The sequence below is a fragment of the Vanellus vanellus genome (genome assembly GCF_965231255.1).
Source record: "Vanellus vanellus genome assembly, chromosome: 10".
NCBI lineage: Eukaryota > Metazoa > Chordata > Aves > Charadriiformes > Charadriidae > Vanellus > Vanellus vanellus.
The window spans coordinates 2,597,292-2,625,266 of NC_138915.1; the positions used below are offsets into that span (position 1 = coordinate 2,597,292).

The 27,975-nt window shown below is 43.9% G+C and overlaps 1 protein-coding gene across 1 annotated transcript; it reads left to right on the forward strand.

Annotated features, from left to right (window-relative positions):
• Window positions 1-74: 74 nt before the first annotated feature.
• LOC309675775 (uncharacterized protein) lies at window positions 75-27,283 on the forward strand (the record flags this gene model as incomplete). The annotated part of the gene is made up of 16 exons (XM_082488158.1): window positions 75-168; window positions 975-1,014; window positions 4,008-4,092; window positions 5,379-5,485; window positions 6,573-6,631; window positions 7,660-7,770; window positions 10,425-10,555; window positions 11,343-11,467; window positions 13,404-13,509; window positions 15,054-15,252; window positions 16,961-16,987; window positions 19,497-19,554; window positions 20,108-20,163; window positions 21,095-21,293; window positions 23,269-23,427; window positions 26,182-27,283. 16 exons carry the CDS (start codon window positions 75-77, stop codon window positions 26,312-26,314), a joined length of 1,689 nt encoding a protein of 562 aa, XP_082344284.1. The 3' UTR covers window positions 26,315-27,283.
• Window positions 27,284-27,975: the final 692 nt, after the last annotated feature.

Below are 27,975 nucleotides of genomic sequence, written 5' to 3' on the forward strand. Positions count from 1 at the left end.
CTGCTGCCGCCGGCGCGGGGGAGGGCGGGCAGCTCGGGGCGCCGCGCTCCCCTCAGCCCCGCGGCGCGGCGGCCATGGCCACCGAGCTGGAGCCGCCGGCGGCTGGCGCCGTGCCGGGCGCGGCGCCGCTGGAGGCGGAGGAGGACGAGGAGCACTGGCTCTACGGGGGTAGGTACCACCTCAGGCCTCGTCCCGGGCCGGGCCCGGTGGGGGGTGGGGGGGAAGGCGAAACACCCCGCCGCCCCCCTTACCCCCCGTAGCATCTTCCCGCCGGTCCCGCCTCACGGGCTGGGAGCGCGGGTGTCCCCTCGTCCCCTCCCGCCGCGGGGTGCGGGGCCTCTGCCCGGTGCGGGGTGCCGCAGGGAGGGGGCCGCCGCTTTAGCTGCCTGAGGGGGGGTTATTGGGGGGGTGGGGACGGGTTATTGTCCTTTCAACAACACCACCGTGAGGCAAAGAGGTTAACGGGATGCTTTGTTACAATTTCGCTTTCCTCATCACCCAAATCTTACTAACCTGACTGATGCAGGTGAACCCCTGGGCCAACAGGGGACTGGGGGTTGTGCCTAGGAAAAAGTGTAGGGCTCTATTTAAACCTCTTTGTCCTCCATGTAGTCTTTCCAATTGAATACTTTTATGTTTCTTCTTCACTGGTACCTTAACAGCTGATTTCAGTTCCTTTGCCTTTACTCCTTCTGCTCTGAGGCTTTGGATGTGTATTTTGAATTTTGTTCCATGTCAGTGGTGTGAGACTTCAATTCTGCAGACAGGTTTTGTTTGTTGGTTTATGTTGGATTTTTTTTTTTTAAAGTTATTCTATTTCTAGTTGGACTTTGATGAAAAGAGAACATGGGGGTTATAGTGCCTTGGCAATACTATGTATTTTTGTAGCTGTGACACGTTTTGTGCTTAAATTTAGCTCTTTTTTTCTTCCACTTGAATAATTTTCTTTTTCTTTATTATTACTGTTTTTGCAGATGACACCACTGGTAAGCAAGAAGATGGACCAATTTCTGGGTGAGTCCAGAGACTGTTTATTCATTACAAAAATACATGCTGCAAAGATCAAGCCACATTGAGCACATGAATGCTGTAGACCAATGCTGTTGCCAGAAACAGCAGCTGATCCTTTTCCCATCCCATGGGGTCATCCCCAGCCGCTGTGCTTGGGCTGGCCCAGCATTTATGGGTTTAGAAGGTGAACTAGATTGGTCAAATGATTTGACTTAAAACTAACTTTTAACTGTTTTTTCCCCTCTCCCCAATTATATTAAATCAGATCTGTTTCCCAGTTTAATTCCCTGGGACAAATGGTGCCTTGAGGATTGGCCTTTGTGCTGGCCTGGCAGTGGTAAAACTGTGGCCTGTGCTTTAGCCTGGAAAAGCCAGAAACCTTGAGCCTAGGTTAAATTCTTGACATGATCAAATCAACAAATTATATGAGATCTGTGAAGTACATGGTTTGGGTAAGACTTACGGATAAAAGCATTGGGGATAACTTCATGATCAGTTTTGCTTTCTGTGTATGGAACGCATTGTCTGTCCTTGATTATAATTCCCCAATATTTGTAGCAGTGTGTTTTGCACCAGCAGAATTTTCTATCAGCGGAAACACTGTCTGTTTGCCATTCTTAAATGTAACGTGGTTTTCAGAAGACTTGATCTTCACTGGACTTCTGTGTGCTCAGCACCTTCAAAAGTTCAGTTTAATGCTTATTGTCCTTTAAGTTCATTGTGAATTCAGCATCTGGAATTTCCGAGATTGTTAGGAAACTGTCCTACTTCTGTAATAAGTATCCTGTGCTTAGGGAATATGAAAACTTGTTGAAAACCAAGTTTTAGGCAGACTTGGTGAATTGTTACCTAAAAACATCAAATATGAACTTTTCGTTTAGATAGAAATTTACTGCTAACCTGCATAAATCTCTTGTTCCTTGTCGCTTTCATCTGAAGGTAGTGTTACTTTACAAGCAGGATTAAAAATCTGAATTTCCAGCAACAGTCTCAAATAACCACAAGATGCGTGAAGGAAAAGTATTAGTGGCCATGCTAGCTCTCCTTTTTTTCTTTCTTTCTTTTTTCCCCCTTCTTGGTTTTGTTCCTTTTCTTTGTTGCACAATGAGAATCTTGCTGAATGAAGAGCTGTGGGGTGTTTTAAGAAAAATGACTCTTTGTTTGCTATGTTGTCGACGCCTGCAGCTCCAGGGATACATTGCTGCCATGTCTGGAGTATTTGTCTCTACCCATGAAACAGATGTCAGTGTTGGGCAGGATGCAGTATCTGTTAACATTCTCTAGCCTAAAGGATGCATTGAATACCAGCAGGCTGTGCGGGATGCTGTTAATGTCAACAACACACAGGGTTATAGTGGCATTCTGCGGAAATTAAAATAGCTGTGACATTGTTTTGCATGCAGATGATGGCTGTAGACCTGTCAGGTTGTTCATTCCTGGGAAGCAAACAGGTTAGGGAAAGACTGTTACTTAGCAAATGTTTATTTGAACTCAGATTCATAAATTTTAATGCACACCCACAGATACTTCATGTGACTTGAAGCTGAAGGTAATACTTGTCACTCTTCCTTAATTCAGTCATCTTGGATTCTTAAGAAAATTCTGGGCTTGAGGTCAATGTTAAGAGTTGCTTGGATTTGGGAAAAAAATGCAAAAAGTTTTGGAGCTGTCTGTAAGATTTTCTCCAGTTCTACATCTTTTGGTCCTTATGTAATAGCCTATGTTTGCAATTTCGAAATACTTTTAGAGGCTGATTTTTCCCTTAGACATCCTGCTACTTCTTATAACTTAAAGCGTCTTCAGCTGTCACCTCTGGAACTTGGTGCAAATGGGACCTGTGCTTCCCTGGTTAGCTGCTGAACCTTCATCCCTTCTTTTTGATCTTGTCTTGATCATTGAATTTCTTTATATGTGGGGCTTTTCTAATGTGGGAGTTTCAGTAACTGCTCAAATTGTTCTGTGTTCTTTTTTATGCTCAATAGCTCCTTTATGAGTTGTGTTAGTGTGATCTTTTGATTTTCTTGTTTGGTGGCTCCTTTCCTGCTGCCTCTGAAACGGCTTTAATCTGACCAGTGTTTGGGTTCTGTTAGGTGTTACGTATGTGTCTTTTTGAAGATAATCTTGTGTATGTTTATTATCCGACACGGGGTTTTAAATTAATAGCAACGTCTCCACAAGATACTGATGGAGAATTTGGTTTCCTGGGTTATTCTAATTGTCTCTTTTGAAAAGCCAGAATTATTCTGCAGTTCTACTAGGTTTTACCTATGACATCAAAGAAAAATGATCTCTCTTTGCATTTTCGTTTTATAACACTTGGCATTCTGTTTTCTAGCATGTGTATACCAATTTGACTTTCTTGCTTGGCCAATGCAATAAACAATGTTGACATATGTATGAACTCTTTAATTGAAGGTAAATCTGAACCTGACCATTGCTGCATTAGTACAAATTCGTAATGAACAAGAAGATTGGGTGGATAATTTATCTGTCTTTTCTTCTTTGAATTTTAACTACTTGTTAATGTAAACTATTTGTAGAAACAGTAAAATCGCTTTTTCCTTAATTTCTACAGGAGGGATGCCCTTACTGGTAACTAAATATAGGTATAATTATTAGCATCCTTAAGGACAAGGTGAAGTTTTGCTTATTATGTTTTATTCCTATCAGTTGTGATTGTGCTGAACCAAAGGTGAAAGTTATTACAGCTGCCACTTCTGTATTAGCTGTTGAGTGGTGTTTGGCCTGGCAGCCGTGCTGTCTGTCAGGCACTTGTTGGAAGCGCTAAACTGATTCTTTCCAACACAAGCAAAGCCAAGCAAGGTTGATTGATATTTTTTTGTTGTTGTGTAGTTAAGCTAACTGCCAGCAGAATAAACACACTACATGAATAAAGCCATTATATGAAAGTCACCTGAATGGATGCTTTAGAAATGTTTATAGGTGAACCTCTAGATTGGGCTTATCCGCTTTCTTTTATCTGTCACGTTTACTAGACACGCAGAGTCTTCTCATCCTTTGCAAGATGCTCCTCAGGAGAACCGGCCTGTCGGCAATGAAGACCGAGAGATGTCGCAACATGTATGTGTTCCGCTGCAAATGGTAGACATAGTTATTTTTGTGCTTCTCAATACTCATGGATAAAAAGATGTAAGTGTAAAGATGCTGGTACTGCCTAGTAAGTTACATTTGTAGTGTAAGAGTGTGCTGATAGTCAATTCCCAGTGCTAACTACAGCAACAGGCTTCTCTTTTCAGCCTGCCTTGTGCAGCGGGTAGTGAACCCTCATCTAAGTACTGCTTATGCCCACTGAAGAGGCAGACGAGGGCCTCTGATGCTGTAGCCTGTCAGGAAAAGCAGAACATGGTGTTACCTCCAGCTCAATACTTAGTATGACTTCTGAAGGGTCAGTGAAATACAGGAAACGCTGGGATAGAAAGCCCCGAAGTGCTGGGAATCAGTTTTGATTCAGTCTCAGACCTTGCAGAATGCGATCCAGTGGCTCAGTGCTGAAAGCGTAGGAGCAGGCTTGCTTTTCCACCCCCTTTTCCTCTAGTCTTTTTGACGGGTTTATTTTCTGCCACTGTGGTATGTCAAGAGGGTTCACACAGAGTTCTGACATACCCATGTGTCGTGGAAAAGGAGGGAGGGTTAGAAACACCTTCCTCATACCATTTTGTAGTGGTGACGTGTTAGTTCAGCTCATGCACCTTGTGGAGCTGCACTGCTGGATCTCTGGAAGACTTCCTTTGCTTTTTTGCCCCAGCAGTGGTGCTGTGCTGGAGCTGAATCACCAGCTGTAAAGTTCTTATGTGAAGTTAAGTGACTTGGGGACTGATTGGGCTAAATAAGCCAAGCTGAGCTCCTCAGCACCTTCCTACCACAGAAGCTGTGGTGAGAGAATATTAGCTCCAAGGTTCTCGGATGAAGCCTGATGAATGTATTTTGGTGGTTTTTATTTGTGATGGACTCATGAAGCAGATGTGTCAGAAAAGCCCTAGCTCTTTCAAAAAGAGTAGGAAAGAGGAACTGTGGGACATGATGAAATTCTTAGAACGGAGTTAAACCTTCCCCACCTTCAGGAATCTTATCCTGATTCTCATGTAGGGTCACTTCTTCAAAGGACACAACAGTTTCATTGTGCGTACCTCTCCATTTGTGTTGAAGTCTGGTTACTTTCATGGCTTTTGCCTCCAGAGACAACTTTGTATAGCTGTGGAGAGCAGTAGAACGTTATGTCTTTACATCAGCATCATTGTTTCTAACAGTCCTTCATCATACAAGCTTTGTGAGATTTGTCTTACTGTCTGGGGTAGTTTATCAGTTTTATGTATTAATGAGCTCCTGTGTGCTTTTATTGTTGCTAGGCCCTTCCAAGTGGTGAAGATGATGAAGATGACAGTGATAGCGACAGTGATGATGATGACGTGAAAGTTACTATTGGCAACATTAAAACGGGAGCACCATCGTACATGTATGTATTGCGGATTATGGTGTCGATGTTTGGTCAGAGGTAGCTCTAGCACGTTGATTGGGATTGAAAGTGAGGATGAGAGCTGGTCTGTCTTCTGGGAGACATGGGAGTAATGGCTAGAAGACTGGAATGGGGTTAGAAGATGATGGGCAGCTTTGTCCTGCAATTGCTTGTTGGAGAATCCATCTATAAAATAGGAATGATAATCTATGGGTCTGCTGTTGGAAAATTAACCAAATAATTACTGTGCTTCATCAGGCAAATCAAAGGTGGGACATTACATTTAATTCATCATCTGTGAAAACACCAAGAACCAATATCTGTATTGATAAGAATTTGCATAAACTGTGAATTAACTAATTTCCAGCTGTCTTGCTTTCTCATGATTCAGAAATGGTGAGGTTGGATTTGCAAATCAGGAAATTATGTCACTGACTTAAAAGTCTACCTAATTTGCATTGAATAAAAATAATAAGACAGCGTTTTTGCTTGCTGCTAGCAGCCTTCCTCTTAAGGAAGCGACTTATGTGTGCTTTGCAGCATATTCAAATTTTTCCAGTTTATGGATAATTTCCTCCTTCTCTTGTTGTAGAGGTGGTTTCAGCCTGATGAATTACTCTGCATAGCAATGCTCCATCCGTTGGCAGCTCACTAGATTTTGCAGACATCCGTTTCGAAATCTGCGTCTTCTACCTTTCCCTTCTCATTCTGTGGGCAGCTGTGTGGGCAGCTATGATTTCCATGTCGTTCAGTTCCATTTAATCACTAAGTACGTTCCTGGGCAGAATGGTAACTACCACTCTTTGAAGTAACCTTTCCCTTCATGTGCAAGACAATCCTCTTGTGTTCTGTTGTTGGCCAGTAAATACATTTGCTGCGTTTCTGTAGGGTTAAAGAAACTTATGTGGCAAATGAATCTCACTTTGAAGATGTTGAGACTTGGTGCTAAAAATTGTAGAGAGGCATGAATAAACCCAAGTGAACTAAGCATCTTCTGATGGATGTCAGGGCCTGAATATATTTTGCATGAAAATCTTCAACCAAGTAACTTGTTCAAATACCAACGTAGTGATTCTTTTCCATATAGGGGAACTCCTATGAATCTAAACTTAAAAACGGGTAGAGGCTATGGAGCATCTGCTTCAGGTATTGCTGTTATTTTTATCCTTCACCTTTTGCAGTATTTGACTTAATGTGGCACTGACGGCTGGAGCAGCTGCAAATCTTGGTCTCTGGAAGGATATAAAATTAGTGCATCTTATTTAAACTAGGAATAGTAAGTGCATTTCCTAAAGATAAGCGCTCCTAAGACAGTCTGAGGGTCCAGGGTGCAATGGAACGATTTAATTACCTGTCACGTACATTGGTTATTACATTGCTTATTACTTTTATGGTAAGAAAATAAGAGTATTTCTAAACTATATTGTTGCACTGGAGCCAACCATTCTAAATTGCCTGGAGAAGAACTTTAACACTGTGGTCGGTATACTGAGCTACTTGCAGTGTAAGATACTAAAAGAAACAAACTCTGGCCTTGAATATCGACTATGCATATTTCTGCAGCTGAAATTTTCCCCATCATTCAGTTTAGTTTATACTGTATATTGAGACTTGAATTCTGTCCTTCCTCATATGTGAGACTGTTTTCATGGGTTTCATATGCTTCTTTCCATTAATTTCTTTATGCAAATGACTTATCTCCTGATTCAGAAAATAAGAACAAATTTCCCTTGAAGATTCTGTACCTGACTGATTTTTCTGACTCCAGTTAGTACACGGTCTACTTAAGACTGATCCTGAAAAAATCTCTTGTTATGAGAAAATGTGTGCATCTTCAGAGGGAAAAATACTTTGCCTGGGGAGAAAAATATTTTTTTTTTATTTGGGGTAAATCTCATGCATGCTCTAATAATTTACTCCATTTGTCTGTAGTACTGATCTGGGTTGAATTTGCTTCTCTGCTGTTCGACTGCAAGTGCAGTGTACCCTGGCTATTTATTTATAGAGTGACTGAAGTAATTTTTAGCAAAAAGTTGGTTGTGGTTACCTACATGCTGTAAAGCCAGCAATGATTTCACAGTAGTGCTTTATTTTTGACTGGAGTAATTTGCTCAGCAAATTAGTGGATTAAAGGCATTGCATTAAAAGTAGTAACAGTTTCTCTCTCTCCAAAGCCAAGTTGCAGCCCAAAGGTATTGACTTAGATGCCGCAGGGAATATAAATGGATTGCCTGTTATAGAAGTGGATTTAGATTCATTTGAAGACAAACCATGGAGGAAACCAGGTGGGGCCTCACAGTTTTTTGTGGTAAATATTTTCTGCAGTTTTAGTTGTCTCTCTCTAATTTCACGTGTAACTTCTGTCCATGTATTGCTGCCAGGGAACAGGGAAGTCAGAACAATGCGTGTTGCTCAGTCTCTGGTGCCTGTTTAGGCAATCACTGACATTTACTGATTGATCAAGCCATGCTTCTCCAATAGAATTGGGTTGCATTTACTCTATCTAACTTCCCTAAAGGGAACATCTTATTTTTAATGTTCTATTTTATTAATTTCCTAGTTCCAGAAAATATTGCACTGATATCAATACGATAATATTTCTTGGCTTTAAAGTCAATTGGGTAGGATGGAGATTTGGTTGTTGATGCTGTGTGGTCCCCTCTGCACGTGCAGCAGCTTGCTCATTCTGTCTCACCATGACCAAGCTCAGTCATCGCCACGCACCCTTCTCATTCGGGTCCTGGGGCTGTCCACACTTCTGCAGGAAACTTCCCCTTGCAGAGGGCAGCGGTGGTGAGAATTGCCACGTGAGCACATGTTGGGATAGGAAAGCTGTCCTTTTGTGTTGAATTCTCCTGCTCCAAACAATTGAATAAAAGGAAGGAAACCACTGTCTACTCTGGCAGGAAAAGCGAGGATTTTTCTTTTGGAAAAACTGCATTGCTTAATTCTTAGCTAGATTCTGCCCCTAGGTGCATAACTATGAGTGAGCGGTCCCCACTTATTTCTTCTGGACAGTATTATCTAGACTGTCCAGACAAATAGTACTTTGCACAGCAGGTTTTAATGTGTACATGGTCACAGCAGGTTTTAATGTGTACATGGTCTCTCTCATCTTCCTGATTAGTATTAGGGAGATTTCTACTCGGAAGCAGCTCTTGCATGACAGCTGTAGGATGCTACAAATAAACTGTTTTTCATCTGAATTTGATACAAAAGTAAATGAAGGAACCAAAGAGGTCCAAATTTTTGCTGTGCTACTCATAAAACATGCTATGATGAAATGTTAACCAAAGCAAAAAATCCACTTGCCTCTTCTCAGAAATAATTCGTCTCCCCACCAGCTCCTGTACTTTATTTATCTTTCAGAAATTTTGCTGTGCTAAGTAGTGCTTTTATAAAGTTGTCTGTGGTGTGTTTTTGGTATCTCTTGCCCATCTGAAATGAAGGGTATCAGAGTAGATAGCAGTGCTAATAGCTACATTGACGTGCCATGGTATCACACCAGCACTAAAGCGCTCTGTGACGAGTAGTAGCTGGTACAGACATAGTAGAAAACATGGCCTTTATTCTGCGGGGGATTTCCCATTGATTGTGAAATGAGAAAGAGGGGGACTGGGAAGAAAATAAGTTAGAAGGAAAAGAATGAAGTGAAGTTCAGAGATAAAGCGTGAAAATCATTGTGGTGACATTCCTGGACCAAAATGAAGCCAGTTAGTCTTAAAACAGCGTTGAGGTACGACCACAGGGAAGACGCCTGCAGAGTTTATTTTAGATGTTAAGTTTATTTTAGATGGCAGGTAGCTTATTACTCAACAGTCTTTCAGGTGTATATCCTTTACAGTTAATTGTTCAGCAAGTTGGTATCTCTTTAAGTGAGGGAGAGGAAGAAGACATACGATGTGGAAGAACTGATAGAGGGCTGAAATATAGGCTGATAAAATAGATATGTAAATGTCACGTTGCTGAGTCTGTGTTGGTGAAATTTGCATATTTGGGTGGTACAACAGGAAGGGCGGCCTACCTAGAAGATAAACTTAAACCTCGCTGTATAGATCCAAGCTCAGCATGGTCAAAGTGTTTTGCGTAGCCCTTATGTATCAGCTCCTTGTTTTAGAATTGGTCTCTCTAGGAACACCTTTGCAAGGGGGATGTTGGAGGGCCGCCATCCAAGGGAGAAGCTTTGTATCGCTTCCTGCCGTGAGGTGTGCTCTGCAGAGTTGGTTGCAGCTATGTCTGTCCCTCTGCATCTACGTTTTCTTGGCAAGCAGTTTGTGGCCACCTCTCTTACTCAGAAGTGCTCATGCTGGGTTGGCACATTTCGCAGAAGACTTTCAAAGTAAGATAACAATCTTGGAAAGCTATAGTTAAGATCCTGACTGAGCTGTAATTACTTGTGTAGTTTGAGACGTATCAATAAAAAACTTCCACTTTAGCTCTGTTTCACAAAATGGGCGAGTCCCAGAATCTCTTCTCAAAACACTAAAGGCAGTGATGATCAGGAGTGGAACGTCTTGGCTTAGCTCTGCCAAGAAAAAGCTTCCGTGGCACCATCCCATTTTTGTGGTAGTAGCTGGAACTGTCATTCCTGCGCTCGCCCCAGCACTCAACTCATTCGGACGGTTGCAAGAAACCATTCTGAAAAAAATGCGGTTGGTGAATAAATGGTTGGAGGCATCTCTTTCAGTAGCCTGCATGTGTGCTGTATTCTACGTCCCAAATGGTCCCACTGCTGTTCAGGCTGTAGTCGCCGTCCCACCGAAAGATGCAGCCATCTCCCCTGTGGCACATAGAGGCTTTCTGATGAAATGAAATGGAGAGTAAGCTGTGCTCTTTAGGAGATTTCTGTTTTCTTAACTCTTCATTTAAGCAGTTGAAGGACAATTTGAGAATGCAAGTCTGCTAGAATCCCTGTGTTAACTTCTACTCCCTTTCCCAGGTGCTGATCTTTCTGATTACTTTAATTACGGCTTCAACGAAGAAACATGGAAAGCTTATTGTGAAAAGCAGCGACGGCTTCAGCTTGGACTGGATCCTGCTCCTCCCATCAGCACTGAAAATAAAATCACGGTAGGTGACGTGTTACTCTTGCATATGGCTACAATAAAACTGGGACTTGTTTTTGTAATCACAGAGATGAGAGTGTAAGAGCAGAAGATATCTTAATACCTAACTGTTCTGTGTTCCTTTCAGTGATGAGAAATACAAAAATGTGTCTCTAAAGGTTAGATCTCTCTACTAAAAATCTTTATTCTGTGGAACGAACCATTCCAGCTGCCTGGCAGGTTTGAACCACTGCAGAAGCAAGACTTGAGTGAATTTCCAGTTGGCTTTGAGGCTGCTCAGCTTATAGTACTCAGGGGTGCCTGTTTGGAAGATCCTGTGGGTGTGAGAAGTGCAGAGAGAGGAGTTGGGTATCCATGGCTGTTTTGCTTCTTGCCGTTGACTGTTGCAGTTGTGTGGCTGCTTTTTGTGTTTGGAGACTGCTTTGGCCATCAACCTTTGCAGAAGTCCATCAGGTGGCCAAGAGCTGTTAATCAGAACTTTGGCCAAAGAGTCAATACAGCAAGTATTACTATTTCCAGTTTGGACTTAAGGACTAGGTGAAAAAGGATGCGAGGTCATTAAACTTTTGGGAGTTAAACGGGAGACAGCGGACAGCAGGCTGAGGCTGAAATAGCCAGCTAGTTTACGGAAATGTCTGCCACCTTGACTGAAGGATAGGTTGCTTGTTTGCAGGAGCACTGTGATTCTTCCTCAGGGGAGCCCTTTTCCTTTGCAGAGGGTTAATCTTCAATGCTACATTCAGTTGAAAGTAAGGGCATTAAACCTTTGTGTTATATATCACCTTCCATAGGTTCAGCAAGGAAGAACAGGAAATGCTGAAAAAGAAGTGGAAAACAACATCATCAAAACAGAATTCAAAACAGACTTCTTGGCTCTGGTGGGAGGACGGATGAAGGCTGGGCCTCCTCCTAATAGGTAAGAAATGATGCAGACATAAAGCCTGGGTGCACTGTGTTCTTTATAGGGGTGGCTGGAATCTACCTGCGCCATATCTGAATCTCCTCAAGCCCGAAACAGAAAAAGCTTTTAAACTTTACAGGAAGCTACTGTGGTCACTCATTAACTATCATCTTCATTTACCTCTCCTTGGTGATATCTTCAGTATAGTGCTGTGCAGGGAGGGAAACCTGTGTCCCAGCTGAAAGGATTAATAAAAACAAGGCAAACACCTCAGTGTTGAGAGCTTACATTGCTGGCTGCTTGTGCTTACTTGGCTTATTCTTACTCCCACGATGTTAATCTTTGCATCCTTAACTTGAAGTGGATTATATGTTTGGCAGCTGATAAGAGGAGCTATTGGTTTCTGAACCTGTATGCTACGCTGCTTGATGCCTGCTAATTAGTTCTTTTCTCCAATGAGAGAGAGTATCCACAACACTGGACAAAGCAAAACAATTGAGTCATTTTGATTGGCAGCCTCTGCTGGGAAAACCGCTTTGACCTTATGAGGTTGATATTTTTTTATCAAAAGCTTCAGAAAAACAAAGCTATGTGAAACCAGAAGAGCCAGAGCTTTGGGATCTGGGTGTTTCTGTTGCTTTATTCACATTACATCTTTTGCACACCTGTCATGCAGAAATCAGTCTTTCACTCCAACTTTCCACTTTGTCTGAGAAGAGAGCCAACTATATGTTTCAAGTATAAGCTTTAAAGCTCTACTTTGTCTGTTTGCATTTAAGCACTTTGCTGGCATTTCTGTCCCCCTTCGTAGTGCCATCAAATCAGGTTTGATTCCAGCTGTTATGCGTATTTCATGAGATTTTTTTAAAATTTACACCACTGCAAATGAGGTGATGTTCTGGCAGCAGAGCTTTTTGTCAGGACCAGAACAAGTATCTTCGTACATTGCAGCAGCATTAAAACCATGGGCTTAGCAATGAGTTGTGAGCAGATTTCACTGAGAAGACTTTTTCTTGCCAACTAGTCATCATTTTTATATCCACTTTGACTGAATTTCCTACTAAGATAGAAAATTCTGCAGTCTAATTTGAAAAAGTGCTGACATTTTTCTGTCCTAACTGCAGGAAAACATGTCTAAGGCCATATTTACACAAACCAACTGTTGCATGAATATATGAGGAGGGATTCTTAAACTTCAGTTGCGGGTGCTTCTCTCTTGCAAACCTTTACTTGTGATGACCTTACAACAAGGTCCTATAAAATCATTCTTCCCCTAAGAGTGACCTGGATATAGAGATATAAAAGAACATGGAAAATTGTAGGTTCTGTGACTGATTTCCACTGGTGCATAGACAGCACTGTTTCTTGGCTGCATCAGTTTTGGTTTGTTTTTTTTTTTTTCTATGGATCTAGCCTTGATTTCATTGAAGGCAGTGGCAAAACTTTTGGCTTTAACAGAAACAGTAGACCCCAGGGAGGTGGATTAGAAAGTGTCCGAGAATCCGATTTGTAAATAATTTCAGTGGTATCAGCAACGCTTGGAAGATTGGACAGAAAGTAAGAGAAATCTGGGCTCATAACATTAAGGGCTCCTCCTGATAAATATTCTCCACTTTCTCTGAGCCTGATCTGGGAATGATTATTCAAATCTAGAGAGTGAGTAAAGGATTTCAGCTCTGAACCAGTGTGCAATCTGTGTTATTACACCTGTCTGTGGTGAGTTGTTGGATCGTGTTTCTGGGTGTTCAGAGAGACCTAACTCACCCCTGCATGCAAAGCTCACGTTGAAATGAAAAAGGACTTCTCATTCACCTCTTGATCAATATGAGTGCTGCCTCTAGAGATTTTTCCCTGGTGGAAAAGAGTGTATGAGAGAAGTCTGTCTATTAGCAGGGAAAACTGCTCTTGCTAATGTCTTTGAGCCTAAAAAGATGCGTCTACTTTGTACCAGGAAGCTGGGTGGGACAATTGATGTGATCGGTGGCCAGGCAGGCACAATTAGGAGAGTAGAAGGAAGACGACGTGATAAACATGCCTCTGAGGAAAACCCAATTCAGGTAAATGTTTTGTGCGTCTTGACAAATTTCTGATTTTATTGTACTTCCGGTGAACCCTGAGCAAATGTCTGTGTGTTCCTCACCTCCCATGTCCCTGTTTCTGTCCGCAAAGCAGTAGGTAGTATATCAGCTCTGTCGAGGCATATGCATGTATCATTTCCCTTCTGCAGGTTGAATTAACTTCTGTGTTAAAAGCTTTGTCTTGCTAGGAGCTAGGGGCTGTCCTTTGAAGACTAGCCTTCCCGTCTGAATGGTAAGGCCCAAGTTCCTTTTCTCATCAGCTCTCCCAAAGTATTCCTTGCCATGCGTAGCTGGGACGCTCTTATACGAAGATTCCCACCCCTTTACTGTCGGGTGGGAATCTCCGGTTCTGCAGTGGAGGACATCCACTTGGGGCTGGTGTTTCTTTTTACTTTGAAGTAACATTTAGTCTAAGCATTGTTAGATGCAGCCCACACTTCAGACTAGGGATGGGCTGAGCCTGTGTTACTGGATCTTGTCCCGTAAAAGAAATAAGAGCCTGGGGTTTAAAACTGGGCTCAGTTCTGATCTTGCATGTCCAGTCTATGACCATAATGTTCCGGTTTGCTTCTAGATAGGAAGGTGCAATGTGTAGGGTTTGAGGACCATCTGCTGAGAACTATTCTCTCTTAACCACCTTCTTCCTACCAACCACTCCTAACTCACAAAAAAAAAAAAAACCAACAAAATATGGAACCTCTTCCCTGTCTAGGTGCAATTCCTGGTTTTGTTTTTACGTGTTTTTTGTTGTCTGCTTAGTTTTGTAGTGGTCAGTTTTCCAAATTTTGCCAACAATGGCCCAAAAAAAAAGAGTTTGCCTAAGAGAAAGAATTTACTGGGAAATGGTTGTTGTTCCTTCCACTTACAAGCACTGATACCTGTATTTCCAGGTCATTCTGGTATCTCTGCATACTGATCATTACTTCAGCAACAGTGGGTATGTGACCTGCTTTTGTCAGACAGATGTGAATCCTGTCTTCCTTTGACCTACATGGGCACAATCCAGAGCAGAATTTGGCCTCTTGCTGCCCTCAGGAAAGTTAAACTGGGTTCAAAGAAAAAGGAAGCACTACTGTGTCACCCTCAAATATGGCAGCTTTTAATCTGAAGCCGGTATCACCGGCAGTTCCCATGAACAAAAGGTGTTTATAACACTGAAATGTCAGCTGTCTTGCACAGTTGCCTGCACAGCTAGAATCTAATCTCGCTGCTCTTCTGTGTGAGAGAAGATACCTTGCTAAGCACATTGATCTCATTGAAGATATCCCTGCTCGTTGCAGGGGAGGTTGGACTCAATGACCTTTAAAGGTCCCTTCCAACCCAAACTATTCTATGATTGCTTTGAGCAACCTTCCTTCCTCCCCAAACGATGGTATCCCCCGGGTACACCATAGCCCGGTCTTTCCAGGTATCACAGTGCTGCCTGTTTTGGTGATGTGCTCCCTCTGTGCCAGCACAGTGAGGTCCTCGCTGCAGGAGCAAAGAGGTTAAAATGCTCTCTTCTCGTTCCTCTGCCTTCTAAGGTCCTTGGAGACCACGGAAGTAAGCCACAACCCCCACAGCAGCCCCAGCAGCCATCACAGCCCCAACAGCCACCTCAGCAACAGCCGTTTGCACCACCAGCAGGCCCACCGCCTCCCCCGCTCGCTGGGCCACCTCCACCACACTTCCTCCACCCTCCTCCACCAGTTACTTCTGTTCCACCTCCCCTGCATCCTCCAGGTATGTGTTCGCACAGCAATACATGGGAGTCTGAGGCTGCAAGTTAGGACGTCCCAGGCTTGGAGCAAATCAAAGGTTTAATCGTTAAATGCTATGGGACAATCAAGCAATTGGGTAACAGGTCCTCAGTGTCAGTGTCTGTTCAGTGTCTCCATCAGCCTATTTAACATTTGTCCATGAATACTTTAAAAATGGCAGCTGTTTTTTGGAGAAAAAAGAAAAAAAAGGCTTTGTTTCTGTGAGAGAGCCTTTGGGTACTATTGATCCACTTGCTTTATTGATAAATGGAAAGAAATGGGTTCTTGTTTATCAGTGGAGGAAGCTAAGAACACAAGCATTGCTATCCCGTGGCAGATCAGCAGGGTGTTTAGTTCAGGATCCTGTCTGGCTACGACTGATTGAAAATGTTTTAAGGGTGATGCTGGAATGGGCAATTCTGCAACAGAAGCTCTAACAAACAACTTTCCTCCTAATCTGGGTCAGTTCTTGTTTGGTTTATGCCTTAAATACCAAGACCTGTATCTTTGTGTTTGTTTCTGTGCGTTTTATTGTACCAGCTGCCACTGCAGGATGATTCTTACTGCTCCTACAAGAGTCCAGTGTCCAGTGCAGACATTAAAGCAGTGCTTCATTTTAAAAGGAAAATACAAAAAATATAAATGAGGTCTTTACCGTGGGTTTCTAGTCCGTTGGGTGTGGTCAGTCCTCAGCATTGGCAAGGTTGTGTGCTGTGATCAATAACCAGATGGGTTTGTGTTGTGCTGAGAGCGCTTGACACTTGAGAAGACACTGAGATAAGTCTTGGGTCCGCAGAAATGGCCTTTGCCTCTGCAGTTACAGACTGAGTCCTGAAATCTATTGAGATAGCAGAGGTAAAATTTCTATTTTTTTTCTACTTTATCTTGAGCACCACAATACAGAACAGTTTCACTGTCTCTTTTGTGCATGTCATAACTCAGGTTCCACAAAGTTTCTTAATGCATCTGCAACACGGAGGCCAGTAGTACCCTTTCAGAGCATCGGGCAAAATGGGGCAACACTGGTAGAGAGAGCAAAGAACTTTGTAACTGAAGAGGCCAAATACGCATACTCATGCAGCGTTTTCCAGGGGGCATAGGGTCGTTTTTCTGTTGACCCTTTTCAGTGCAAGTTCACAGACATGCTGGCCGTGGCCTAAGGCACATTTTTCTGTCTTCACTTCCTACTAAGTCTGCGCATCTTCTGATCTGACGTGAGCCATGTCTGTGCCCGTGTTCGTTCTGGCTTAAATAATGCATCGAGGTTGAAGCGAAGGCCACACTCTGGGCAAAAAGTTTTTTTAAAAAAAAAAAAAAAAACACAACAAACCAACCAACAACAAAAAAGCAAAAGGACTCACTGGTGTCTGCAGCAGGTTCTCCTCTCCAGCTCCTTCAGCTCTTCTAAAGGCCAAATCCATTGTTTGTTTGTTGACACTTGGAAAAATGAATTCTCTAGTGTGAGCAGCAACATTTAAAATTATAATCTAAAGGTAAAGAGATCATCATTGTGGGAGAATTATATAGTTGGTATGCTAGTTACCTAGTTTTCCCCAATTTTTCTGCTGATCTGTTTGCTCAAATATGTGAAATTATTCAAAAGTCTGCTTTGGGGTTTAGCTTGAGGTACAGACATGACAATGTTTTACCTGTTGTCCTCACTCATTTTCCTTCCCTGTTTATTTCCATAGGTCTGCCGCCACCCGGTCCTATTCCAGGTAGGTGTTAACTTGCTCTTAGTAACAGCAGTGATTCTGAACACAGAGATGGCCCTATCTGAGCATTTGGATTAAGTAACATGAGATAGGATGACACCAAGACCCATTTTAGAGCATGATTAATTTAAGGTAAATAAACGCCAATGCAGTCTCGAACTCCAGCTGCTTATCTTGTAGTCTGGACCTAAATAATAACCTGTAGGGCTTCTTAATACTATCTTTTGTCTCTGAAGACCAATCTAGAAAGTGAAATGGAGATCTTCAGATGGCAAAAACCACTTACTTAGATTCAAAATGGTTTAGTTCTTGTTATGGCATTTGCATAGCAAAAGTCTGAGTGACAAATTGGTGCTTTGCGTAGGAATTTGGAGTGTGAGACTGAGCAGAACAAATGCCATTTCCATCAGAAGCTGTTGCTCCCCAGTGTGCAGTGAAGATGGTGAATACTAATAAAGAAATATAACAACCAATCTTATGCATAAGTTCAGGACCCCACTAATTCAGAGCTACCGTAAAACTGAGTTTCCTCTAGCTGTAATTTTTTTTCTTCTACTGGAAATTTTGCCTAGTCCGGGGAAAACAAATGTAGCTGTTTGTGTAGTAGACCATTTGGAGCGATATTTCTGACCAGATGCCCAACATCTGAAGATCCAAGGCTGATGGTGACTGTGTATATGCAGTCAGGCCACTGCCTCTGTCTTCTACTGTACGCTTGAATCATGTATTTGCCACATGTCTGCACCCAGAGCACTTTGGACTTGATGTGCTTGTCCTCACCATGTGCCAGACATGTTGGACTTGATTCACAGCTTTTGTGTCCATGCTTTTGTGTTCACGCTCTGCCCTGGGCTTCCCAAATGGAAGTATGGAAAACCTACGCTAGCTGGGCTGTCCCTCAGACTGAGAAAATTCCTGCTGTGCTTGTTAAAATGTCACTTTTCATGCTCCTCTCAATGTACAAGAATATCGCAGAGCTGGTTTTCGTTGTTGTACCAGAAGGAACCTGCTCATAGCAAGCTTGGATTTAGAAGAACTATGTTGTAGTGAAACTAGATGCAAACTGGTCTTGACTGCAGACATTGCAGGGCCCAGTTGCTAGTCAGGTGTGTTTAGATTGAAGTTGTTTGGAAGGAACAAGGTGGACAAAATGACCAGGCTCTTGCAAAGAACTTCCACTCCAGGTAACTGGGTTGGAAAGGGAGATGAGGGAGAATACCTGCTAATTATGATAATGATGATGATCCACCACCATTCGAGTTAGGTGCTTATAACAGTAGTATTTTGCAGTACTTGGGCTTGGTGGGCAAGTGTGACTGAAGTGCTGTAGGCATTGCGTTTTATTGGAAGATCTTAGGAAAAGGAGGGGGGGGGAAAAAAGCATCTAATAGTGACATGTCCCCCAACTTGTTTGCAGCGTAGACGTCCACTAGCTGAGCTGCACACTTCAGGCTACCTCCTTCTGCAGTGAGATGCTTCTAGGGAGGGGTTCTCCTGACCCATTTCAGGTGTTCACAGTAAAAGCTGATGAATTATCCCCCAGTTTCATTGACTATGCTGGCTTGATCACCATTGACTTGAAAAGGAACCTGAAGATGCTAGCTTCGATCTAAATGACTGCAGTTAGTCAGATGATTCCTGTCCCCTATAGCAGTACAGTTTGCTCCTTGTTTTGGTTTAAACAGAGGAATTTTTATGCAAAGTCAAGCCAATGGGTGGTTAGTGTGTTCTTGCTGGCACTGGTAACTGCCTGTAGAAAAAATGGTTGCTTTTAGTTATCCTGGATACAAGTTAAAGAAGTTCCCTTACCAGCAGTCAGCACCTCCTCACTTTCAGATTGGTCAAGGTTGAGGACTTTGGCCTCCAAGGCTTATGTCACTTCTGGAAGTAGCCTTCATAAACTTCTTAATTCTGCTTTCTTGAAGATACTGCCTTGTAATTTTTGTATAATAACTCTTCACGTGTTTGACATTGAGCCCATTTTTAAACTGTCAGACCTGTCAGACAACTCTCTGCATCGTTGCTGCTGTGTCTTCTCATGATTTTTAAATGTGTATGTGCTCAGAAAATTGGCTTAATTTAAAAACAAAAGCAGGTGAATTCTATGTCACATGCTTTGTAAGAGACAAAGGTACTCATTTTAATCAATGGAGCAATAAAACTTTTGTATAGTTGCAGTGTCTGCATCCCCAGAATCACTCTTCTGTGTTCCATAGGACTGTAAGGGTTAATGTTTACTCCTTAACAAATCTTCTGTGTAAGATGAATAAGCCAAAACAGAAGGTGGTTCATCCTTTGTTTTTCCTTCCCTACCCCTACAGAACTAACATAGCTGTAGGGTTTTAATTTTCGTAGGAGATACAACCCTGAAGGAAAAATATTCCATTTCCAACAGGGCCTTGTTTAGAGTAAAAAGATGCTTTAACTGCTTTTAACTGTAACCAGCAATGAAGCCTTGTTCCTCGTGGAAAGCTGCGAGATCTTTGTGATGACTTTATGCTTCTGTGTCTAGGGTTGTTCCCGCCTCCTCTGGCACCACCACCAGCTCTCCTCATTCCAACCTTGGATGGGTAAGACCACACCTGGGCTGAGCCATGGGTACAGCTCCTCTGTAGTGAGGAATGGAGGAGAGGTCTGAAATCAGTGCTAGTAATTCTTAGTCTGGTCTTGGATCGTGGTGGGGGGTGAGAGCAGAGGCCAGAGGGAATCCTCTTGTGTTTTGTCAAAATCTTGGTTTGTCATATTCATGACACAGGAAGGAGTCAATAAAATCTAGGCGTGTGCTTAGGTCTAGTGCAGAGTAGTCAATAGCATGTTGTTACTCCAGATGTTTTCTATAAAGATTCTGCAGGTACTTTGTAAGTGCTGGTTATGTCCCAGGAAGACTGCCTGATTTACAGAAGGGGTTACAGCCATTTCGGAAGCTGTGGCAAAGCAATCGCACCTGTGTGCATTTCTGAGCGTTTGCAATGCAAAGTGAAAAAGATTCGCTGAAACTGTGGGTTTCTCATGAGGATCTCCCACAGACCTTCAGACAAAGATTGGGTAAACTTGCAGCACGGACACAGCTGTAAGGGGTCACTGATGTCAGTAACTTGCATCCTTTTCTCTCTCTCTCCAAAGCCAGCCAGCCAGCTACAATAACAGGCAGCCTCCTCCGTTTGGCTACAACTCCGCAGGTGAGCACCGAAGATAACAGTCAAACCGCTTATATCTCTGTTCTCTGGTATTTGGGAGTTTAGGCTTTCCTTAAGCTGATGGACATCGTGCTTGCTTTAACTTTAGGGTCTTTGTGCCCCAAACTATCCCAGTGACTAGACACGCATGCTGAGTTTGGCTACACCATAAAGTGTTCAGAAAGATGAATGTTTTGCAGCAACGGTGAATGCAGTTTTGTAGTTGAGCACTAAGCCTCAGATCACTGTTTGCAGTGCAGATACCCAGCAACAGAGAAGCTTCCCTGTGTGCCCCAGCAGCATGTTCCTGTGCTTGTTTGCACTCATACTTGCTCACACTCACTCATGTTCTCTTGATGTTCCCCCACCCTCAAGGACAAGCACAACCATCATCTTCCATCTCCTCCCTGAGCTTTTGGATGCCCTCCTCCCCCACTTTGTCATCTTCCTTGCCTACAGGCACATGCAGGAATTTGTCTCCTTTTGTTTTGGAATGGAAGAGGCAGTGCCAGAATTCCAGCAGGTTTCCTTCCCTGTTGCCGCTCTGCCAGCAGTGCCTATGTCCTCTCCCATTTCCTTAGTGGATTGAAACTTGTCTCAGTGGAGACCTTAGAGTCCACCTATAGAGCATGCCCTATACAGCAGAACCTATAGAGGGCAAGAGCTGGGGCAGTGCATAGCCCTTGCAGTAACGTGCCAGGGAGATTTTGCAGCGACGTCTGTAAATGTCTGGTCTCGCTTGCGTCTTCCTCAGGGAAGAGGTGTTCTTGTGTTCTTAGCAAACTGCTGAAAGTATAAAGGGAGAGTTGAGGACAGGAGGGAGCTGCTCTCCTTGGATGCAGCTGTACCTCCAGAGGGTGTCTTTGGAAAGGGAGGAACAGAGAGGATGCTGTTAATGCTTCAGATGAACAAGGATTCTGCTTTCTCACTGCAGATTCAGGTTTCATCAGCTACCCACCCATCTCCACGTCCCACACGCCCTGGGTGACGACGGTGGACAAAGGCACAAGCAGTTCCAGCAGCAGCCATTGGGAATACTCAGGCTCGAGGCGCGAGAGAGAGCGGGAGCGGGAAAGGGAAAGGGAGAGGGAGAGAGACAGAGACCGCACTCCGACCACTAGTGAATACAACAAGTGAGTGCTGGTTTTCAGCAGCTTCTGCTCACAGCTATTCAGTAGGGAGCTCTGGCCTTGCCCGGGAGCGCAAGAAGGTGTTTGGTCAAGGTCAGTTTAATTTTCTGAAATGTCTGGGGAAACGATACTTTGGATCAATAACTAGAGGACAAACTAGGAGCTGATGTCACTGACTGATTTCCTGTGTCTGTTTTTTCTGTTTAAATCCAGCAGAACCAGTTACACTTGCTCTCCCACCTGTAATGTGAGGCCAGTAAGTGAAATAGCCCCTCTCTGTTTACTAGGTATTTCACAGCTCAGTGCAAAACGTTGGCCATAGAAGCTGCTGCTTCTTGTCTTCTAAATGCAACTGTCAGATCAAAGGAGAAACCACCCATGCTTTGCTCAGCTCTCCTGTAGAGGCTTTCAGGGCAAGGAGTGCCATTCACCAGGAGTCAGCCATGAAATGTAAATCCTTAACCAAGCGTTTCTGCGAGCAGTGCTGGAGACAACCACCTTGGTGGGAACTGATGTGATCTCAGGCGACAGCAATGCTGGGAGCCCTTGGGAAAGGAGGCTTTCAACCTCCCAGCGTTGATCTAGAGAGCTAAAGTGAAGGCTAGGCTGCAAAGACGCTTTCTAAACCCATCACTTTTTTCTTCTGTCACAGGCAGCGTCAGTGTTTTGCAGGCTTCAGGCTCAGAAATACCAATAGTCATTCAAAACATGATCAGAATGCGCATTCCTGGCAGAGGGGTGCTGTCTGCCCGGAACTCCCCAGCCCAGGGGGTGTGCAAACAGGGCAACATCTTCCTAACCTTTTGTTTTTTTCCTCTTCCCTTTTTTTTTTTTTTTTCTCCTCCCTTACAAGCTTGTGGGCACTGTGGGTGGAAGGGGGAGGAACAGAACAGAAGACAAATTTGCTACGGTTTGAAGGGCTCAGACTCCCACGCTTCCTGAGCAGGTTCCTGCTGCAGCCAAGTCCTGTGACCAGCACTCCTGAGCACATTGTTAGCGTTTCTGGGCGCTTTCGAGCGTGCTGACCTCTGAGATCATGCGTGCCAAAGCAGGGCAAGTAGTCGTGCTCAGCGGAGTCCTTTGGAGCGCTCCCAGATGATGATATTGGACATTTGTCTAGCTTGTTTCCATGAGTGTTAGGACAATATTTCAGACTTCCTTTCTCTCAGAGTCTGAATATTGTTTTTCACAGTGGAACTTGTTAACCCTTTAGATTTTTGGCTTTCAGGAGTTGAACAGGGACAATGAGACATAGAGGGGAGTGTGGGATGTGTCTGAATTTGGGGTACATCACACCCCTCCTGTATGCGGACTGAACGAGGTGCCTTGAGCAGAGAGCTGGGTGTAGGCAGAACGACCGTGTCATCTGTATTTGCAATATGAATTTTTGAACTCGTAGAGAAGAAAATAGTCCCTTAGTGTAACTCACACAAAAGAATTAAAGGTTATCTGGGACAATAGTGTTATGAGGTAAAATCCAGCACTAGGGGAGGCAAAATGATGAGAGGAGCGTGTTTCTTTTGGTTTTGAACAAGGTAGCTGGATGTCTTGGACATACTCCAGAAGGATTGTGAGGGCAGAAATCCCTGAGACGTTGGCCACGTGCCTGCTGCTAAGGTACTCCCTTGGCAAATCCAGAGAACAAATTTTGTAAACCCTTTGCCTTGAGAGGCCAGGAGAAAGCCGTGATATTCAGCTGTCTGGGCTCGTGAGCTATGCCATAGGCAAATGGAGATGTTATTTCACTGTGGTTGGAAACTGGGATTGGGTTGCAGCTTGGGTCCAATAAGCAGCAGCAGTAGCTTATTGTTACAGGTTTTTTCAGGAGCATCACAAATGCCTCAGCCTGTTGGTAGAGTTAGAGGTGATAGATTTTGTTGATGAGGATGGGGTTCTACAGTCAAGTAAACATGGCTCCTGACTTTCAGGTCCATGAGTGGTGTGTTCATCTGCCTCACTTCTCCTTTCTCTTCTCAAGTGATGATGAACGATACCGCTACTACAGCCGAGAGCGCAGCTATGACTTTGAGCGTGACTACCGCCGGAGTCGAGATCGCAGCAGGGAGCGAGAGGATCGTCACCGAGAGCGCAGGCACAGAGACAAAGAGGAGAGCAGCAAGCATAAGTCTTCAAGACGGTAAGAGCTGTGTAGGGTTGAACTGGGCTGTTGATGGGGACACCCCTTAGCTGCAGACAAGAAGGTTGATGTTCTCAGGGTGAACTGTCGCCCCAGGTCATACTGGCTTCCTGTGACCTGACTGTAACAGGGAGAGGAGTCCTTAGTGTTTGTATGCTCTCAGTGGGGCAGCTGGCAGGATGTCGAATCACTGCCAGAGAAATGGCAGCACTGATTAACAAAGGACAGGTTAACCTGTGCTAAACATCACCTCAGAGCGGCATAGCTCATGCTGCTCAGAAAGTGCACACAAAGGAAAATGCAAAACCATAACAGAAGCAGCAAGTTTCAGTATTCTGTGCTCTGTGCAGAGGAGAAGAGCTTTCTTCAGCCTGTAATCTGAAATTCCCTCTTGGAGCAAGAGGTTGAGCACTGCATGATCAGAGCTCTGTGCCCAGTCCTGCCAATAGTGAGGTTGGTGATGATCTGGATGAAGGTGAAACACTTTCGGAGCAGAGCAGGATGTCCTAAAATTCCAGCTTTTCTGGAGAAAGTGTATTCACCACAGATGATCTTCCTGTGAGAGCATTCTTCTAGCAAAGTAACAGGTCTGGCCTCTGGTCTGAGGCAGTGCTCTGTTGCTGTGCCAGTTTACATCCTGGTAATGACTTGAGCAGACTTGTGCTTTTTTTTTTTGTTTTGGTGCTTCAACTTACTTCCTTCTTTCAGATGAAATTCATGTCAGCTTTGTAGGTAATTACCTTTATTTTGAAATCAGAAAAACTCCTACATAGTGACTGGAGGCAAAAGGCTCTTCTCATCCTTAAGGAGATGAATACATTTTCAAGAAGGGACTGATTGCTGAAGGGTTGGGAACAAAGTGATGGGAAGAAAGACCAGGACTGTAATCAGAATTGAACACAAAACAAATAGAAGCCGAGCTGATACCAGACTAACAAGCCAATAGCTTTAAGGGTTATTTCTCAACTTCCTCTACTCGGAATTAAAATCTAGTGTCAGATACCCAACTGCACAAACAGGATGGAATTCACCAAAGCAGTGTCAGAATTTGCTGGAGAGCTCAATTTACAGAACTGGGCTACAGCACGAGGTGGGAACAAGGTGACTTTTCCTCTGCTCCTGAAAGCCCACGCAGATGCTCTGTGTCTTGCTCAAAGGGGCAGGCTGGGAAGTGTTTGTTAAAGCAAATGGAGGAATACTTTTTGTTTAAGGCCACTTGGAGTGCATATCGGAGTCCCTGCTTGAGGCGCTTTGAGATTTGAGCCTGTTCAAGGCATTTGCAGGAAGATGAAAGAGTTTCATTGTAGTTTCCAGTTTACTGCAAATTGGCCAGTCTGAAGGAAATCACTGACGCTCGTTTAAATATTAAAGGACTGTCGCATTGTTCAGCAGAAACCACTTCCACATTGCTGTCCACAAGGTGGCTGAAGAAGTGTTGAGGAGAGGCAGCAGCCTTATTTTTTTTTCTTTTGTGTTTTGGTTTTTTTTTTCCTTTTAATAACTATGAAACCATTTATTATACAAGTCAGAAAATTACTTGAAGCCAGGAGCTTTTTAGCCAGGGCTTCAGTGGTTCAGCCAGTTTAGGTGTCTCTACTGCTAAACTGGTATTCCAGCTGTGGTAAGAATTTGTCTCTACACCCGGCTCTGTCCCCACTCGCGGAGCTGTGTGTCTGTACTGTGTGACCATACATCCTCCTGTGATAAATTTAATCTGCTTTTTCCCCCCGTACTCTGTGCTGTGTTTTAATTCTGCCACCTTCACAGCACAGTCAGCTCGAGAGAGCTCACTTGGTTTTCAGTCTGTGAGGAGAAACAATTGTGTGTTTGAGAAACAGCAGAAAATCTCCCAGGAGGGGCCAAGAACCAGACTGGGCAAAACCAGAGCTCCCCACTTCCCGCTTTCCCTGATGGGAGACAGAGGCGGATCTCAGGGTGTGGGGTTGCGTCGGGCACGCTGTGCATACGCGGTGCAGCTGCCGGGGTCAGTGGTGCAGGGCTCAGAGGCATCTGCAACCTACTCAGAACTACTTCTGGCTGGGATTTCTCCCGTGTCACAGAAGTCCTGTCTAAACGTCCACAGCTGTCCAGCTGCATCTGGATGACCGTTCTGGGTGAGGAGACAGAGGAGTTCTAAAGCATAAAGCTAGTGAAGTGCCAGGTCATTTATGAGCAAGCAAAAGTAGAAATGGGATCTGCCTTCTGTTAGGAAACCCACATTTCCCTAGCTATGTTGATGCCTTTCTGGCCTCTAGTCCAGGGATTTCCCCAAGGTGTTCAGAGGCATGGAAGTTTCAAACACCTCTCAGATTTAGGACTCCTTCATAGTAAAGCTTTTGAGATGTGTCAGAATTGTTAGAGCTCCCTTAGGAGTGGGAAGGACGCAGAAATGTTGCTTATAAAAACTATCCAAAAATTATTCAGAGGTCTGTGTAGTCTGCCACCTGCCTAGAACTGTGTGCGGATGCAGCTTGTGGTGTAAAGCAATCACCTCCAGCAGTTTGCATAACCTGCCCTTGGTTCAGCCACGTGTGATATCAGATCGTCCCAAATAAACACCACGAAGCCTTTCAATGGCACCAATGGCACCGTGATGCCCACAGCACTTCTGATCTGTCTCCTGTTTATTCTAGATCAAAGCGCTCTGTCCCCGCGCATGCTGTAGAGTCACTGCCTGTGGGTCTCTTCTGTGGCAGAGCCGTGCTGATGCACGCTCTGATCGAACTTCCTTCTCCCCTTTCTTCCCCACCACAGCAAGCAGCACGAGAGCGAGGAGGGAGAGAGTCATCGGCGTCACAAGCACAAAAAGAACAAGCGTAGCAAAGAGGAGAAGGAGGCCAGTGAGGACGGTGCCCAGGAGGGAGAGGAACAGGATGCCAAGGAGTGACCCGGGCCCACCGTCAGCCCTCGGGAGGAACGTACTCCTGTTGAACCAGCATGGCATTGGTGATGTTTTGTTGGGGGGTGGGTGGGTTGATTTTTTTATTTTTATTTTTTCCAAGGGATGAGAGGCTGACTCTGGGTGAGCAGTGAGGCACGTGGCAGTGGTTTGAGAGCTGAGGCTGCACATGCAGTTAAACTTTTTTTTTTTTTTTTTTATACAAGACAAAATACAGCAGTACTAGTATACAAAGCACTGAGCTACTCTACTCATAAACATCCCTAGGGAGAACTTTGTTGTATCAGATCCTATGGTTTCTGATGGAAGATGGCTTCAGCTGAAACTAACACATTTAGGTAATAGTTTTTGTCTATTTTTTTTCGTCATCATCATTCCTTTTTGAGAAATAGGACAGTAAGTGCGACTTGAAAATTATTGTCCAAAGAAAAGTGTGATTTAGATCGCGAGAGCCAGCTTAGAGTCTGGCTTCTAGTAGTGAAAAGTCTCATCCCCAATAAATTTCTTTATAGCTACAAAGATATCTTCTGATTTCTCTGTTGCCAGCCAGGCAGCGTGTGAGGAGGAACTGCTTTTACTGGTGGGTCACAAGATTCTGCTTTGGTCTGACAGCTTTGAGAAGCCGTCGTGTGTGTTTGCACAGGGTGTGCAAAGACTCCAAACCTAGTTTTTTCTTATCCACCACAAAAATAGTTCTGTCGTATATTACACCTATAAGTGGCAAACCAACAGAAGACCCTTAGTAAGAGCATGAGTTTCTCTTTAATTCGTTTTGACTTTTTTTTTTTTTATTTTTAAACTAAAGAGTTGAGCTGAGTAATCCAGCCCAGTTAGAGAACATGAAGTCCCACCTAGCAGTTTGCCCTCGTGGGGTTGGCTTATTTCTATTTGGTTATCACCAACACTCCTGTGCAATGCATTCCTTCCCCCTAGATCTCACAATAAATTCAGCCAAATTCCAAAGTTTGTTTGGACTTAGTGTTGGTTGGGGAGGGTGGCAACAGAGATGTTTCAGGGGTGGAGGGAAGAACAGGGGAAATAATTTTGAGGGGTTTTGGTATGTCTAGTAATTAGGATACTGCACTCCTGTTTGTGTGAGTCCATGAGTGTCTCATTTTTAAGTATCTTCAACTACTTTGACTTGTTATTTAAAACTGTCTTAAATATTTGCCCTAAAATCTTATGGTTCTGAAATGTTATGGGGTTTTTTTATTGTAATTTTGCAAGTCTGAGTGTCCTGTGAAGCTTCCAACCTTAGACACTTGAGCCAGTATAGCACTACGATAACATTTTATATGCTATGATGGTGCATTTGAAAGTCATTAACTGCAAAACCTGTGGGGAGAAGAAAAAAAGAGTGGGGAGTTTGATTGTTTTTTGTTTTTAATGCAGTGCTTTAAATGTGCTTTGGATTCATGGGAGAGGTGTGTGTGGTGGGGAGGTGTATGCTGAACCGGAGTTAAAGGGCAGGGCCTGGAAGCAGGATTCAAAGTATTCCTCCTTCTGCAGCTGTGGCAGAGTTCTGGTAGAACACCACAGTTTGGGACCATCTATCATCAGTCGCCAGTGTGGATGTGGGTTGAGAGCAGTGGTGCTTCGCTGGGGGACAAGCTGCAGGAATCCCAGCTCCGGGCATCGCACAGGTGGAA